The sequence below is a fragment of the Stenella coeruleoalba genome (genome assembly GCF_951394435.1).
Source record: "Stenella coeruleoalba genome assembly, chromosome: 2".
NCBI lineage: Eukaryota > Metazoa > Chordata > Mammalia > Artiodactyla > Delphinidae > Stenella > Stenella coeruleoalba.
Genome location: NC_137147.1, coordinates 168,969,006 through 168,988,150, shown reverse-complemented (window position 1 = coordinate 168,988,150; position 19,145 = coordinate 168,969,006). Strand labels below are relative to the sequence as shown.

The 19,145-nt window shown below is 37.9% G+C and overlaps 1 protein-coding gene across 12 annotated transcripts in view; it reads right to left on the bottom strand.

Annotated features, from left to right (window-relative positions):
- Positions 1–19,145, bottom strand: part of MLLT10 (MLLT10 histone lysine methyltransferase DOT1L cofactor) — a 256,251-nt gene that overhangs the window by 108,788 nt on the left and 128,318 nt on the right. For all 12 annotated transcript variants that reach the window (XM_079912301.1, XM_079912296.1, XM_079912302.1 and 9 more), the window contains one exon: positions 2,177–2,272. In XM_079912301.1, coding sequence (XP_079768427.1) covers positions 2,177–2,272 — 96 coding nt within the window. The remainder of the gene's footprint in view (positions 1–2,176; positions 2,273–19,145) is intronic.

The following is a 19,145-nucleotide window of genomic DNA, read 5'->3' as shown; positions in this document are numbered from 1 at the left end:
AAATAACAAGGTCCTACTGTACAGCACAAGGAACTATATTCAGTATCCTGTGATAAGCCATAATGGAAAAGAATATGAAAAAAAATATGTATATATGTATGGCTGTGTCACTCTGCTATACAGAAAAAATTAACACAACACTGTAAATCAACTATACTTCAATTTTAAAAAATTTTAAAAAGAACAAATACCATACCCAAAACTGAATTCCTCTTCTTCCCCTAAACCTACCACACCCACAGTCTTTCACATCTTTGTCAACAGCAGTTCCATTCCTTCTAGTTACGTGGGCTAACATCTTTGGAATCATCTTTGGATCCTCTTTCTCTTACACTTTTTATCTATAAGAAAGTTACGTGGGTTCTACTTTTGAATGTATTCATAACCTGATCACCTTTCACCACCCCCCAGTGTCACAACCATCCCTTTCTGGATTATTGCAATAACCTCCTAATGGCCTCCCTCCTTTCATTCTTGACTCTCTATAGTCCATTTACAACAAAGCAGCCACAGGTTCTTACAAAACTTAAGTAACACCATGTTACATCTCAGATCAGAACTCTTTAACGGAGGGGTCCCCAATCCCCGGGCTGGTACCAGTCCGTGGCCTGTTAGGAACCGGGCTGCACAGCAGGAGGTGAGTGGCAGGCGAGCAAGCGATGCTTCATCTATATTTACAGCCGCTCTCCACTGCTCACGTTACTGCCTGAGCTCCGCCTCCTGTGATCAGCAGCGGCATTAGATTCTCATAGGAGCGCAAACCCTACGGTGAACTGCACACGCGAGGTATCTAGCTTGCGTGCTCCTTATGAGAATCTAATGCCTGATGATCTGAGGGGGAGATGAGGTGGTGATGCTAGCACTGGGGAGCGGGCTGCAAATACAGATTATCATTATCAGAGAGGTTTGACTGCAGAGACCATAATAAATCAATCGCTTGCAGACTCCTATCAAAACCCTATCAGTCAGTGGCAAGTGAAAACTAGCTCAGGGCTCGCACTGATTCTGCATTATGGTGAGTTGTATAATTACTTCACTATATATTACAATGTAATAATAACAGTAATAAAGTGCACAATAAACAATGCGCTTCAATCATGCTGAAACCATCACCCCACCACCCCCCATCTGTGGAAAAATTATCTTCCACAAGACCAGTCCCTGGGGCTTCCCTGGTGGCGCAGTGGTTGAGAATCTGCCTGCCAATGCAGGGGACACGGGTTTGTGCCCTGGTCTGGGAAGATCCCACATGCCGCGGAGCAACCAGGCCCGTGAGCCACAACTACTGAGCCTGCGCATCTGGAGCCTGTGCTCCACAACAAGAGAGGCCGCGACAGTGAGAGGCCCGCACACCACGATGAAGAGTGGCCCCCACTTGCCGCAACTAGAGAAAGCCCTCCCACAGAAATGAAGACCCTACACAGCCAAAAATTAAAATATAAATAAATAACTTAATTAAAAAAAAAAAAAACAGTCCCTGGTGCCAAAAAGGTTGGGGACCGCTGCTCTAATGGCTATCTTTACACTCAGACTGAAAACTACGTCCTTCCACTGGCTTATACAGCCTTATGTGATTGGTCTCTCATCCTGGCCTCTTCTACTGCACCCCTCCCACCTCCCTTTCTTACTCTGTCCCAGCTGCCCAGCACCATCCCCACTTGTTTTCCTGTTACCCACATGATTATAATCTTAATAATATTTAACATTTACTAAGTAATACTTACTATGAACTAGACATTGTTCTAACTGCTTCATATGCATTACCTCATTCAATTCCAACAATTATCTCCCCCACTTTAACGAATGATGAAATTGAGTTACAAAGAGGTTAATTAACCTAAGAGCTTGGTCTGTAAGTGATGAAGCCAAAATTCAAAAGCACAGGTGGACAAAGCCCACTGCACAGCCCAAAGTTTACATCTCAATGATGCCCCCCACTTGTTATCCTCACTTAACATTCTTCAGAAATCAGCATAGAATAAACAGAAGATAGAATAAAGGACTAAGAATAGAAAACCTAAAGCACTTGATGTAGGGTTAGAGAGGTGGAAATGCTTAGAAGGAACCAGGACACTTCCTCAAGTATTTTCAAAATTCAGCACATAACTAGTTAAACGGTAAAAGTCAGCACATAACTAGTTATTATGTAGAACAAAATATGACACTTAAAACTTACTTTTTCTGTAGTAACAGTCAAGGAAGGAACCAATGCAGGTGATGGTTCTGGTTGCTTCTTGTGTTTTTGTTTGTGTTTGTCCTTTTCTTTATATTTCTAAAAGTGAATAGAAGTAAAATCCAATTTAAATTTAAATCATAACCCACATATACATAATAAAGATGAGATTTCTATATAATTGTGTTTAAGTAATTTACAATGTTAACAAATATTTGTCAAAAATAACAATCACTTCTAACCATGATCATATTATTTTATATATAAACAATACTAGTAATATACTTATGGCATTACTATATATATTACTATATATTAAAATATATAGTAATACTAGTATAACTTATTTTAAGGTGACTTCAGTTCCCTTATCCCTGACCAACGTAGAACAATATATAAACAACTAAAGTCTACAATTATTTGCTACTTTTATATCTGACAAACTTTTTCTTCTGTTAAAAACACCAAATACTGTTGCGTACATTTCATAAATAGCACTTTAAAATTTACATAGCACTTTGACATGCACTATCACATCATAATGATGTCGGATTCTCCAACACCATGCATTAAATTCTATGGCCCACAAACTACAAAACAGAGCATAGAAACTCAGGCAAAAAATTCTTTCTGAGGTTTACTCCAAAAATAGATGAATTAGTTATCTCTGCTAAAACTGATGAATTGAAATATAACAAAGGAATTCAATTAATAAGAAATTAATTAAATATTAGGAGCCCAACCTTATTTAACACCAAAAACTTTTAACGAAATCACTCTCAGATGTTTGAATCAGTAGGTAAGAGTCAGTCACTATTGGGTGTGAAGTTTACTACTATTTAGTTAATTCAACTTATTTGCAATAGTTCATAAATTTAAACATTCGGAGAACTTAATCTATTCAAGGCATGAAAGAGTAATATCACTGGCTCTGCCCTAAAAGAGAATACACACCAGCAAAACAAAAAGCATAAAAATTAAGGATAGATGTTTTACTGTAATACCCAAGAGTACTGCCACTCTTTGCTTTTAACTCCTGATTTAATAAGTACATTAGATACCTCTTGACTGCAATGTTAATACTTTAGTAAAAGAAAATGTAAAATAACACAATAGTAGTTTTTATTCAGATTTTTTTAGGAAACTTTCTTACTATGAAGATATTTTAACTGTGACAGATCATAAGGACTCATGCCTCCAATTCTTTGTAATAGGATGTCATGTACAAGTTCTGGAGCTAAGAAGAGCCTTGAGAAGTCTTCTACGTCTTTCACCTTTGCCCCCTTAGATCCCAGTCATCATGTAAAGAGTCTGAATAAGAACAAGATAAACAATCTCTACAATCTTGGAAAACACACGAGAGTAAAAAGTAAAGTATGCATGTGTAAATCTATGAAAATGTGAATGTATGGAACTCATCATGAAATAACACAGAACTTTGGTCCTTTGTAATACGCCAAGAAATACATCCTGAGATGAGGATTTCAAATGCTCAGTGGAAGAGGCTATCGATAGATTATATTCATAATATTGGCCGGTAAGATATGAATCAACACAGTCTAATGACTTTCACACTAAAAAGATAGGCTGATTTTAATAGAACAATAGAACAAAAGGAAATTCCAGGAAAATATTCAATTAATATAAATATTTAGCATATGACAAAGATGGGATTCCAAATCAGCAAGGAAAGACTGAAATTATTTAGTAATGGTACTACAATAACTGGTTAATAATTTAGGGGAAAGTATCATACAAAGTAAGACAAAATCCAAATGGATTACTTTAAATAGTTAAATAAAAATTAAAATAATCTAAGAGATTTAAGAAAATATTTTTTAAAACTTTAAAGAAAGACTTTTTCTAAGAGTAAAAAACTCACTAAAAAATCAGAAATGGATACCGTATGCTAACTCACATATAAGGAATCTAAAAAAATGGTACTGATGAACCTAGTGGTGGAGCAGAAATAAAGACACAGACATAGAGAACAGACTTGAGGACGCAGCGGGGGAAGGGGAAGCTGGCGAAGTGCGAGAGTAGCGTTGACATATATACACTACCAAATGTAAAACAGCTAGCTAGTGGGAAGCTGCTGCATAGCACAGGGAGATCAGCTCAGCGCTTTGTGACCACCTAGAGGGGTGGGATACAGAGGGTGGGAGGGAGGCTCAAGAGGGAGGGGATATGGGGATATATGCATACATACAGCTGATTCACTTTGTTGTACAGCAGAAACTAACACAACATTGTAAAGCAACTATACTCCAATAAGGTTAAAAACAAAATCAGAAATGGAAAAGGCAGTTTTAGCTATTCAAATTCAAAATACTTCTACATCAATTTAAAAACCAGTAAAAAGCTAAAAACAAACTGAGAAGTGAGTTAATATGTTCCGTATTTCAGTGCTGTTTAAATTTTTTATAAATCAGTAAGAAAAAATATATATGCCATAAAACAATGTACAAAGGGCAATTTATAAAAGAAACTGAGTCACTAAACAACAATAACAAAGAATGTGCAACCCAACTACTAGAGAACTTAATGGTAATATTTTTCTATTACCTAGTGATCAAAATTGTTGGGTTTTTGTTTATAATAAAACCCAATGTTGCCCAAGTTACAGTGAAATGAGTACCTGCATACATTACTTGAGAGAATGTAAAAATGCAAAGGACCATTTTAAAGGTAAGAGTTAGAAACCATGAATGCTTTATCTGATCTAGTAATTTCACCTCTAGGAAGTGAACAAAGGATTAAATACAGTTTATTATGCTACTATTTGCAATGATAAAAAACCTGAAAACAATCTGAATGTCCAGTGACACAGATGTGGTTGAAAAATTATTATACAACCATGTAATGGCCACTTAAAAAGCATGTTCTAAAGGAATATTTAAAGATTTGGGGAAATGGTTAATATGATATGAATTCTGCTTTAAAATTTTATGCAAGGAGCCAAAGAAATCTGAGAAAGAAGAACAAAGCTGGAGGTATCACAGACCCTGATTTCAAACTATACTGCAAAACTATGGTAATCAAAATACTATGGTACTAGCACAAAAACAGACACACAGATCAACGGGACAGAACAGAGAGTCCAGAAATAAACCCATGCTTACATGGTCAGTTAATCTGTAACAAAGGAGGCCAGAATATGCAATGAGGAAAAGACAGCCTCTTCAATAAATGATGTTGTGAAAACTGGACAGCTACATACAAAAGAGTCAAACTAGACTACTTTCTTACACCATATACAAAAATAAACTCAAAATGACTTAAAAGGAAGACCTGAAACCATAAAACCAGAAGAAAACATGGGCAGCATGCTTTTCGAAACTGGTCTTAGCAGAATCTTTCCAGATATGTCTCCTGAGGCAAGGGAAGCAAAAGCAAAAATAAACAAAAGGGACATCAAACTGAGAATGAAAAGTTTTTGCACAGTGAAGGAAACCAGCAACAAAATGAAAAGGCCACCTACTGAATGGGACAAGATACTTGCAAACAACATATCTGATAAGGGATTAATATCCAAAATACACAAAGAACTCATATAAATCAACATCCAAAAACCAACAACCCAATTAAAAAATAAGCAGAGGGGGCTTCCCTGGTGGTGCAGTGGTTGAGAGTCCACCTGCTGATGCAGGGAACACGGGTTCGTGCCCCGGTCCGGGAAGATCCCACATGCTGCGGAGCGGCTGGGCCCGTGAGCCATGGCCGCTGAGCCTGCGCGTCCGGAGCCTGTGCTCCGCAACGGGAGAGGCCACAACAGTGAGAGGCCCGCGTACCGCAAAATAAAACAAAATAAATAAGCAGAGGACCTGAATAGACATTTTTCCAAAAAAGACATACAGATGGCCAACAGACACATGAGAAGATGCTCAATATCACTAATCATCAGGGAAATGTAAATCAGAACCACGATGAGATACCACGTCACACCTGTCACAATGGCTATCATCAAAAAGACAACAAATTATAAGTGTTGGCAAGGATGCAGAGAAAAGAGAACCCTTGTGAACTGTCGGTGGTATTGGAAATTAGTGCAGCCACTATGGAAAACAATGTGAAGATTCCTCAAAAAATTAAAAATAGAACTGCCATATGATCCAGCAATTTCATTTCTGGGTATTTACCCAAAGAAAACAAAAACACTAATTCAAAAAGACATATGCACAATGTCCACTGCAGCATTATTTGCAATAGCCAAGATATGGAAGCAATCTAAGCGGCCATCAGTAGATAAATGGATAAAGAAGACAGTGTGCGTGTCATATTACTCAGCCATTAAAAAAATAAAATTTTGCCATTTTACATGAATGGATTTAGACAGTATTACACTAAGTTAAATAAGTCAGACTAAGAAAGACAAGTACCATATGACCTTCCTTTTATGTGGAATCTAAAAAACAAAACAAACAAACCGAACAAAAACAGACTCAGATGCAGAGAACAAACTGAGCGGGGTGGGGGAGAAAACTTCCAGCTATAAAATAAGTGAGCAAAGGGGCTATAATACACACCATAAAGAATATGGTCAATAACATTGTTAAGAAATTTGTACAGGGACAGATAGTTACTAGACTTATTATGGCGATCATTTCATAATGTATGTAAATATCAAGTCACTACATAGTACACCTAAAACTAATATACTTTACATCAACTATATTATTTCCATAAAAAATAAATTTAATAAATAAGTGAATAAAATTTTATGCTAAAAGAGAGTACCAACCAGAAGGAAATAAACAAATACTGAATATTTTTATGTAAAACCATAGGTAAGGACAACCAGTGTCACTCCTAAATATATTAGTGTGTATAATTAACAATAAAAATAATCAGAATTGTAGCAATTTGTAATTTACAAATATATATATTATCTCATTTAATCTTTAAAACAGCCCTGTAAGGATCTGTTTTTACAGATCACAAAGGAATGGCTTAAACAAGCACAAAATAGACTTTAACCTACACCTCCCAAGAAAGTTAACTGAAACCTTTAAAAATATATATTTTTTTTTTAATTTAAATAAAAATATAGGTAAGTTACCCATGATGACGAATTATAAAATGGAAATTTGGACTTCCCTGGTGGCGCAGTGGTTAAGAATCCACCTGCCAACGCAGGGGACACGGGTTCAATCCCTGGTCTGGGAAGATCCCACATGCTGTGGAGCAACTAAGCCCATGTGCCACAACTACTGAGCCCACACACCACAACTAATGAAGCCCGCGCACCTAGAGCCCGTGTTCCGCAACAAGAGAAGCCACCACAATGAGAAGCCCATGCACCACAACGAAGAGTAGCCCCTGCTCACCGCAACTAGAGAAAGCCCACGTGCAGCAACGAAGACCCAACACAGCCAAAAAACAAAAAAAAAAGGAAATTTGAAAGAGTAGGGAAAAGAAGAAAAGATATAAAAGAAGGGAGAGAAAATGTTTCCATTTTAAAGTAGCTTTAGCTCCAGAATGAACTACTTTCCATGTAGAAGTTAGGGACGATACAGGAGTTTTTAACCTAAGTTTAGAGCAAGATAAACAACTAAGAGACATCCAATGTTTCTAGTGTTCAAACTGGAATGGGTAAAGAAATTAACTGTTAAAGGAAAACTAAAGTACAATACAGTAGAGATAACACCTGAAATAAGTTCATGTCTTCAGACACAGAGAAATCAGATATCTCAGAGTTTGAAAAGTACACGTGCAATCACTGAACAACTGGTAGAAATACTGGGGGTAAATCAGAAAGTGAATTCTAAAAGGAATGCAATATTTGGCTTGAGGTTATTACTTCCCCAGAAAAATTCTAAATTATCAACAAAGATTTGCTCATATGTAGGAAAGAATTTCATCATCACTAAGTGCAAAGAAGAGTTCATCAGGAAGCCCAATATTAGAAATTAAATTTCTAGTAAGGAGAGTGTGTCTAGATTTAATAACTCCTAACGCTTAAAAAATGGTGATCTGAAATCACATCAAATTTTTCCAATGTTAACGATTCAAAATCTAACAAACAAAAACCAGTGAAAACAACAAACCAAACAGCAACCAAAACTGGGGGATTGGCAGAGGCAGATAATAATGCATTAAACAAAAACTGGCAAGCAAGCAGTGAAATAGAAGACTTCAGAAATAGAGGAGAAAATGCCCTGGACTGAACTATAGAATTCAGCTATTAATAATCCTGCTTCCAAAATTAGTTAAAATTCTGAGAATATCACAAAAACCCCTCATTCTGCAGAGAAGCAATCTTTTCGTTTTGTTTTCCTGCCTACTTAATTTGTTCTCTGCCTAAAGAGTAGTGCAAGCTTCAGGGCAGAAACAGGAAAAACTAGAGGAAGAGAGAGTACTTACTCTTTGGAAGTAAAGGATCTAGGCTAGGAGTGAATTATATAAAATCAGAGGGTATTCTTAACTGTATGAGATACTCCCACACAGTTAAGAGATTAAAATCTAGTATAAGACATTTAATCAAAAATTAGAAAAGAAAGCTGAGCCTGAGGTTTTACCAAAAACTATACTGCCCCAGCTGAGCTTCTACACTGCATCCTTGCCATTCCCGCTGGCGTCAGAAAAAGGCAAAATACTTAGCCCTCAAACCCTAGTCTCAAAAATGGTGAGAAGAGATTCAAGAAATTACCTAAACTATAGTGGAGCAAATATCTACAAGAGCCTCACAAAAATGAGCAAGAGGGAAAAAAGTTGCATGGCAAAGAAATCACAGCCAAAAACGAAACAATATAAAGAACACAACGTGCATAAGAGAACCAAAAATCTTACCCTACAAATAAATATAACTCAGCATAAAGATATTTCTCAGAATTCTCTGGCGGCGCAGTGGTTAAGAATCCGCCTGCCAATGCAGGGGTCATGGGTTCGAGCCCTGGTCCGGGAAGATCCCACATGCCGCAGAGCAACTAAGCCCGTGTGCCACAACTACTGAGCCTACGCTCTAGAGCTCACAAGCCGCAACTACTGAAGCCCGCGCGCCTAGAGCCCATGCTGCGCAACGAGAAGGCACCGCAATGAGAAGCCCATGCACTGCAACGAAGAGTAGCCCCCGCTCGCCACAACTAGAGGAAGCCCGCGCGCAGCAACAAAGACCCAACACAGCCATAAATAAATAAATACAATTTTTTTAAAAAAACGCAATTTGAAGATATTTCTCAAAACTGCTTCACGCTAAATAAAACTTCGAACAAAGCACAAAAATGAGATAATGAAACAAAAAAAGGTCAAAGATAGGGATTATACAACCAAAGTAATTTAAAAACTAAAACAGAATTAGTAAATAACATAGAATCAGCAAGGAAAAAAATATACATTCTTGAGAATAAAAATACTGCTTAAAAAGGGGCATGAAACAATCCTATTAATGCAAGTGAAAAATCAGCAGATATTAAAGTGGTTATGTCCAAAAGGGAAGGGATATCTGTATGTGGATGGCTGATTCATGTTGTTGTGTAGTGGAGGCTAACACAACATTGTAAAGCAACCATACTCCAATAAAAATTTAAAAAAAAAAAGAAAGTGGTTAGAAGGAATTCTCTGAGGGTCCAATGGTTAGGACTGGGCACTTTCACTGCTGAGGCCCGGGTTCGATTCCTGGTCAGGGAACTAAGATTCCACAAGCCACGGAGCGTGGCCAAGAATAAAAGGGGGGTGGGGGGTTAGAGAGGAACTAAGAGCTACATAAAACAAGATAATCAAACATAAGTATAACCTGTGTCCCTAAAGTAGAAAATCCAATGAATGGAGAACAGAAGATGTATTCAAACATAAAAGCCCACAAAATAAAAATTGGAAGAAACGCATTCTGAAAAATTCAGTTACAGAATGTTCAACGGCAAGACTTACTGTAGTTAAACTCAGTTGACTGCAAGGGGGTCAGGGGGGTGGGACTGTCCCTGGTCCTCCCCACAGCAATACTCTCCAGGTCCACTGCTTGAATTCTTAAAAGGAAAGAAAGTGTGACCTAATGATATTATATATAGCCAAGATACAATTCAAAAATTAGGACAATAAGGAAATACTTTCCATTATGAACAAACTCAGAATACAGGTCTGCAGAACTTATTCTTGAAAAAAGATACTGAACAATAAAGTTCTGCCAATTTAAGACATGATATAAAGAACTCACTGGAGAAGCTGTGGTGAAAGGACTGGTAGTGACCATCCTACAAATTTAAATTAAATACAGAACAAATGGGACTTCTCTGGTGGTCCAGTGGGTAAGACTCCATGCTCCCAATGCAGGGGCCCGGGTTCCATCCCTGGTTGGGGAACTAGATTCCACACACATGCACAACTAAGAGTTTGCATGCCACAACTAAGAGTCTGTATGCCACAACTAAGAGCCCACATGCCACAACTAAAAAAAAAAGATCCCATGCGCCACAACTAAGAAGCCCATGTGCTACAACTAAGACCCGTCAGAGCAAGACTTCCCTGGCGGTCCAGCGGTTAAGAATCCATCTTGCAAAGTGGGGTACACCAGTTCAATCCCTGGTCGGGGAACTAAGATCCCACATGCCATGGGGCAACTAAGCCCACACACTGCAAATACTGAGCCTGCATGCCACAACTAATGATGCTGCGCACCGCAACTAAGACCCAACGCAGGGAAAAAAAAAAAAAGAAGACCGCCACAGCCAAATAAATAAATAAATATTTTTTAAAAATACAGAACAAATCCCTAAAACAACTCTGAGGATTGTGTTTACAGAAGAGAATGCCCCAGACCTGAAAAATATAACATAAAGATCTTTGAAAAACAAACAAACTGGAGGGCACAGGAAATGAGAAGAGTATGGGGATGCTGTTAGCCTTTCAAGGCAGGAGCTCAATACAGATTTTGAAGCATGTAGTTAAAACAAAATAGTTTGCCACCAAATAGTAATTACACATAAATCCTCTCCTTGTAGACAAAGTCTGGTTTTCTTTGGCTAATCACCCTCTCACATCCTCAAACTCCAGCCCAGAGGTGAACATGGTATATCTAAGTCAATTTAGATAAATCTACCCTCCCTACCCACTGACTGCCTTAGGTCCAGGATAGATTTAGGTCAGGATAATAAAACAGAAGGGTAAATTTTCTGTGAGATGGCTGGGAATGTTCTCTCTCTTAAAAACGTACTCCCTTCCTGCCTTCAGATGCTCAAGTGTTAGGCCATGACCCTTGGAACAACTGTAATGACCTTACAACTATGCCTAGAAAAGCCAAGAGAACCAAAAGAAAGACAACAATGCCCTGCTACTGTTGAACTGGCTATTGTTAAATTAACTAATCTTAGAAAAGCCTCTGAACATCTTATGCAAAACAATAAATTTCCTACTGCTTTAGCAATATTCTGTTACAGCTAAAAGCATCTGAACTGGAAAGACAATCTTACCTCTCAATGTTTTGTTTGTTTTTGTAATCTCTATTATTAAGCTTCAAGGTATAAATTTAAGGAAATAATATCCCTTGTGGTAAGGAAATTTTATATGAAGTTCAACATTATCTATTTTGCTTCACTTTCTTTTTCTTCTATATAGCCAAATAAATCTAACTAATATTTTAAAAATTAAGGTATTGTATCATTTTAATATTTTTTATTGCTCTAACTACCCTTTTTAAAATCTATTTTCCATCTATATATAAAAATCTGGATTATATAGCTATCTATATATAAAAATTTACTTAGTAGTAATAATGGCTATTTCTGGATGGTGGATTCTGGAGTGGGTCTTTTTTTTTTTTTTTTAATTAACTTGCATTTTTTTAAATGCTTTGTCTTGTTTGAATTTTTTTTTTTTTTTGCTGTACGCGGGCCTCTCACTGTTGTGGCCTCTCCTGTTGCGGAGCACAGGCTCCGGACACACAGGCTCAGCGGCCATGGCTCACGGGCCCAGCCGCTCCGCGGCATGTGGGATCTTCCCAGACCAGGGCACGAACCTGTGTCCCCTGCATCGGCAGGCGGACTCTCAACCACTGCGCCACCAGGGAAGCCCTGAATTTTTTTTAATAATTACATATGGCTTAACAAAAAGAATGGGCTAAAATGAGGTAGAGACAGCTAGCTATTCACCAAACCCATTTCCTTTTCTTATTCAGAGTATAACTAGATATTTCCCAGTTTCCTTTTGCAGTTCAATGTGTCACTCAACTGGGTTGAAGTCAAACGCAATCTGAATGAAAAACGACGTGTGCTGCCTCTAGGCCTGGTCCTTCATAGCCCCAAGTATTGAGTGTCCATGCTCCTTCCTCTTCCAGAGATTAATGCAAGTGAACACGGCAGCCACGAAGGAACAATGAAAAGAAGGCCGAGTCACAAGGTGGAAGGAACTTAAATTCCTGATTCATGCCTTATAAGAAAGAAAGCTGTCTGCAACATCCATTCTGGACTTAGCTGTGAATGAAAAATAAACATTGTATTAATCCTCATAATCTGAAGATTGTCATGTGTTAGGAGAAAGTTCTTACATGAGTCTCTACTGTTCCTGTATGTCTTCAGAATGAGGCAATGACTTGCCCGTCATTCTGAACTATCTTTTCAAGGTTGTTCATATAATGATCAGACTTAGAAAACAGAATGTGTACCTTAGGAGCAAAGGGCAGCCACACTTACTGGCTATTACAAAAGATTCAGGTGCCCTAAGATCACCTCTACTGCAATGCAAAAGACTGCATGAGCAGATGTCATCTGGTCCTCTTTGCACTGCCCTATGGAAACTGGATCTTGGGGGAGCAGTGCAGAAACACTGATACTCTGGCTACTTCTACTGCTTTAAGTAATAAACTATACTTCATCTCTGACTCAGAATTTTCTTGTCTCCTAACTAGTTACCTTATAAGTAGAGTAAAATCACAGACGTCTTTCAAAGTTCTTGACAGTTTGGTAATAGGAATGTGATGCTGTTAGAGACATGGCTTTCTGGAAGAGGAAGAATAAGGGCCTCAAGGGCCAATTAATGGGATTTGAGGGAAGTCTGTGGGAATGACTAACAAACATTGAGCAAATCATATGGTCAATCAAGTAGTAAATGGTCCTTCATTTTACTGCCTGATAATGAGGAAGAACTGAGGAGGTGGCTGTTAAAACCTCCTCCAGGTTACAAGGATATATTGTACAACACAGTGAATATAGCCAATATTTTATAACTATAGAGTATAAACTTTAAAAACTGTAAATCACTATATGTACACCTGCAACATATATAATTTTGTACATCAACTATACTTCAATTGAAAAAAAAAAAAACCTTCAGGTAGGATGATTTCCTCACCAATCTGGCAGTTGGCTTCAGTTCCATCCTACCGTAATAGTAACTAGTGAACAGAAAGTTCTAACCCTTTTCAGACAACAGTAACAGAGCCACTCACCTATACTGGGCATGAAAGGAGGGAAACTGGCAAGCAATCACTATGGGCAGAAACAAGGTGAATCATAGGAACCCTGGTTCACTTGAAAAATGCAGGTAGAGGGGCCTTAATGTATGTTAAGGAAGAATGGCAATAGCTGGGTTGCCTCACAGCTCAATACCACCTGCGATCTATCGAGCCAACTTCAAATTCAATTAGAGATGACAATAAAAGACTTCAGATATTTTTGCAGTGGATCCTGGTTGCTATAAGGCAGCTTTGGTCAGGAAATCTCAGGGAGATTTCCCAGAGGCAGACCAACACCCATAAGAAATTACAGTTGAGACTTAGAAGAGTAGTATTCAGGCTCTTGATGCCCCAGGTTGGATTTACAATATTAATAAAGCATTTACAGTATAATAAAGATGACCCACTGGAGAATGAGAAATCTAGAAAAATTCTTCCAATCACCACTGCCACCCTGAAAAACTCTCCCAGTCTTTATGAAACTAGCACCTTATTGAAACTAGGTGAAAACCTGAGAGTTTAACTTTGTATTGGGTGGCAGATACCCTGGACTGAGGAGAGCTCTCCAAAACGGGTTCCTACTTTGTGAGCCAAAATCAAGTTGACCAGAGAGTGCAAAGTGGCTGCTGAATCACGGGGTCCCCTGGGCTGAAATAAATGGTGTCACCCATGAGGATGTCACAATATGGAGCACTGTGAATGCTGAAAACACGGGAAATTTGTTTGGTTAACCCACCAGCAGCCGTCATGCCCTTGGAAATTGAAACTAAACCCAAAGGTGAATTTAACAGTGTGGAGCCATCTCTACCCCCCGAGTCTCTCACTCTTCCTCAACCTCCTCAGCCTTTAAGGTGATCACAGTTGCTTTAATAAGAAAAATGATTAGAGATGAGGATAAGACTTCCCAGTCCCCAAAGAGAAATCAAGTAATGGCCACAGGCGCCCATCCAAGTATGCTGGAGAATTTGGAGACAGCAGAGACACAAATTTTTATGGTTCTGTCACACAGAGTTACCCAGATTACTATCTTACCGGGACCTATGGCAGAAAAAGGCACCAGCATCAGTGGAAAGATTCACAGTGGGAAGAAGGAAGCTAATACTTTCTACCTTCAGCACCCCACAATCCTCATTATGCACTTGAGCTACAAGTTTTGTGACTGATGATTTTGCTCATTTGAGACTCTGGCAAAAAGCCTCTACCCAGAGGCTCCCATTGGGATTCTAGATTTGTTGCCTCCCTGACACAGCTATCAGGGGCACCCCTTTTTGAAAAGTAGCTATTAGCTTGCCAGTGGGCTCTTGTCAAAACTAGACCCACAGAACAATGTGACTCTCCAGCCTATGATGTCTAATATTAAGTCAGACTTAATGACTAACAATGTGGCAAGGGCCCCAAATTCCTCACTTGCCAAATGGAAATGGTATATTCAAGAACACAACTGCCCTGGTCCCATCAGCATCTCAGCTTTGTATTTAAAATGTGACAGCTACCTCTGTTCTGTCACCTGATGCAAAGCTGTTGGCTTAATGTGGACCTCAATTCATAGAGCTTCCCTTCAACACTGAGCTTGGTTCACTGACTAGTTCAACTAAACCGAAACCAAATGGTATGTGGTATGCACTGGGTTGCAGCAGCTATTCAGCCTCAGTACCTGCTAAACTGATCCAAAAATACATGTCATCACTGCACTAGGAGGCAGAATTCAAGCCATTCTCACAGCACCAGACAACACTTCTGTGGAAGGTAAAATAATGGTACTGAAAGACGTCTAAACCCTAACCCTCAGAATCTGTAAATATGTTACCTTACATGGCAAAAGGCACTTTGCATATATAAGTATATTTACTTATCCTGGATTATCCAGCAGGCCCAATGCAATCACAGGGATCCTTAAAGTGAAAAAAGGAGGCAAAAGAAGAGAGTCAATGGAAGATATATGACTACGGAAGACTGATCAGAGAGCTGCAACGTTGCTGGCTTTAAAGAGACGAAGTGGGCCATGAAGCAAGGGATGTGGGCATACTCTAGAGGCTGAAAAAGTTAAGGAAACAAACTATGTAATCACACAAAGGAATGAATAATAAATGATTTAATGCTCACTTCAACTTCTCTCTGCCTGCTTAACAAGTATATCCATTTTGCAACATTAAATACTAAATCATTTTCTTCTTCCATGGATAAAAGTCCATCCCTTCTCAACGTCTCATCAGAGATTATCCCTTTTCATGACCTCAGCAGACCCCTCTTACTCCATTAACATCCTGTGCTCCAGTTTCATATTCCTATAAATGTATATGTAACTACTACAGTATAGTCAATGCAACTAAAACTATAAATCCTCCCAAATCAGTTCTTAATTACTCAAAAGTTGTCAATAATACTACCTTTATTTCATTACTCCTATACTTAAAACTCTGGGTTTGTTTAAAAAGCAAGCATTTCACATGGTTTCACTGTGTTCAAGAAACCATATTTTTAGGCACTGTGGAAAAAACAGTAAAGTACAAAAGATACGGATCAGTTTTGAAACACAATGTAGGGAATTCCCTGGTGGTCCAGTGGTTAGGACTCCGAGCTTCCACTGCAAGGGGCATGGGCTTGATCCCTGGTCAGGGAACTATCCCCCAAATGCCACACAGCACGGCCAAAAACAAAAAACAAAACAAAACACAATATAGCCTGGCAGTTAGACATATACTAATGACAACTAGTAGTAAAAAAGTGAAATGAAAACATAAGAAAATTGTGTAAAAGATATCCAAAGCAAGAGATACAGCGTGAGTCACACAAGACAAAGTCTAGCTTCATGAGAAAGACAGAACTAAGTGCTGGGCTTGAACTGAGATGGAAGAAAGAAAAGAAGAAGATGAAAACTGAAGAGCATCATTATTTGACAAAAAAAGAATAATTGGAGCACATAGAATAATGTTTAAAAAAAAAAAAACCAAAGCTTGTTTGGAGGCAATGGGTAGAATATGATTCAAACAAATTGTTTTTCCCTTCTGTTACGTGTAATGTGCCAATACCTCAGTCCAAGCAAAGCCTCATCACTTAAGTCTTTCTGACAACGCTTCGTTTTTACTATCAAATCAATCTCCTTATTTTACAATATTAATCATAATTTACAACTCTTAAAATAATAATAATTTCACTTATTTGAATCAAATATACATCTAGCCTAACCCATCTCAAACTCCAGTCTCACACTTCTAACTGCCTTTAAAATGTTTCCCATTCCACCAGACCTAATGTGACTAAAATCAGAATTATCAGTTCCTCCTTTTTATAATGTTTACTCATTATAATGAGTAATTACAATGTTTATTTTTTCCTCAAGGCCCTACTTGTATTTATGGTGGTAGCATGTCCCCTATAACCATCTATCACTTACAATGCACTCTTCCCCTTGCCCCACTACTACCAATCAGATCCCGGGCCTTATAGATTTTATTGCTTCAGTGCCTTGAATATCATTTCCCGTATCTTTCCATTCATATAAACTCAGTTTAGACTTCATTACTTTTAATCTGATTCAGGTTAACGTGCTTAAGCAACATAATATAGTGGTTAAAGAGCATGGACTCAGGAGCCTGACTATGTGGGTTCACATCTGGCTCTATCTTATTCACTATTAGCTTGTGCACGCTGTTAAACTTCTATGGCATAGTTTTCATATCTGTAAAAAATAATAATAATTGTACTTATCGCACAAGTTTGTTGTTGGGGATTCTATGAGTTAATAATACATGTAAAGTACCTAGAACAAGGTCTAACATACAGTAAATGTTAATTATCGCTGCTTGGTTGTCATTGTAGTTGTCATCATCATCATTCTACAAACTGGTCTCCTTATTTCAATTACTTATTAAGTAAAATTATTTATTTATTCAGTACACAAATGCTGATAATACAAATGTAAACAGGACAAAAATTTATGGTGAAATTCCATTGTTTCAATGGGGAAGACAAATACATAAAACTTAGATAAATGTTATAAACAGAACTATCAGTCATCATAGTAGTTCACAAATTCTGTCCCCTCATACAAAACTGGGTGAACAATCTTCCTCATACCACTATTAAATGCAAACTCCTCTTACTGAAATTGTCATAAATGGCCCCAACCTATATTTTCACGCTTATCATTCTTATTCCCCTACCCCATGTTTTCAACAAACTGAACCTTCTCCATGTTCAAAATACTATGAAGTTTCTAGCTTTTGTACTCTGAAGATATTGTTCATGTAATTGAGAACACTGTCCTCTCATATCTCCTTAAGAAAAATCAATGACAACATTCAAAACGTTTCTAAAATAACACTGCTTTCATTTAGCATTTCCTACTGCCTCACAGGAAACTTCTGCCAAATTTCCACAAGGACTTTATTTTCTTCTCACTGGACCAATCTCGCTCTGACTCACGTGTATATTTATTTTAACCATTCAGCCTAACCTAAGCTAGCAGTACTCAATTTCAGAAACCACTACCACTTCACATTTCTTTTAAAAAAATTCAGCTGTGTTTACATATGACAATTAAGGTTTGAAAAAAAATAGGCCTACACAACAATTTATTCAGTAAAAACGTTATTGAGTGATTGATTTTACCACACAGAATCATAATAGGTAACTATCCTCTAAGCAGAGTCACCTAATAATTCATCAATTAAGAATAAATTATTATTGGGGACTTCCTCGGTGGTCCAGTGGTTAAGAATCTGCCTTCCAATGCAGAGGATGCAGGTTGGATCCCTGGTCGGGGAACTAAGATCCCACATGCCCCAGGGCAGCTAAGCCCAGGCGATGCAACTACTGAGTCCATGCCCTCTAGAGCCCATGTGCCGCAACTAAAATCCAACACAGCCAAATAAATAAATATTTTAAAAAAGAATAAATTATTATTATGCCCGTTATTTTTTTATCACAAAAACTTTCCAGTCTACTGGTTACCTGGAAGACTTAGTACAAAGTAATTCCTTACCTATTAGTGGTTGAACCTAAAGCTTTTTAGTGCCCACGTGATTCCCACATTTACTTCATGATGAAGTAAACAAAACAAAAAACTGAATAAAAACACTTCATAATTTAAACAAAGTAACACTAATATTTATCCAGAAACCGTAAACATGAACCAGGCTCTCACTATCTTCTAAAGCCATGCTTCCAATATGGTATCTACTTGCCACATGTGGCTATTTAACTTACTTAACTGTGGTCTAGTCTAGAACTTCACAATAAATCAATAAAAATTTACATTTGAATGTACTCCTCTCACTTTTCCTCTAATGTAACTATGAGACAAAGTTTATTTAACAATAATCAGCCCCAAGAAAATAAACAAAGAGCTGAAGACCAAATAACTTATCATAATGAAGGAACAAAACTACCACTGAGAAAAGCAAAAACAAAAAATAAGTGTTGGCAAGGATGTGGAGAAACTGGAAACCCTGTTGGTAGAAATGTAAAATGGTACAGCTGCTATGGAAAATAGTATAGCGGCTCCTCAAAAAATTAAACACAGAATCACCATGTGGTCAGCAATTCCACTTCTGGATATATACCCAAAAGAGTTGAAAGCAGAGGCTTGAA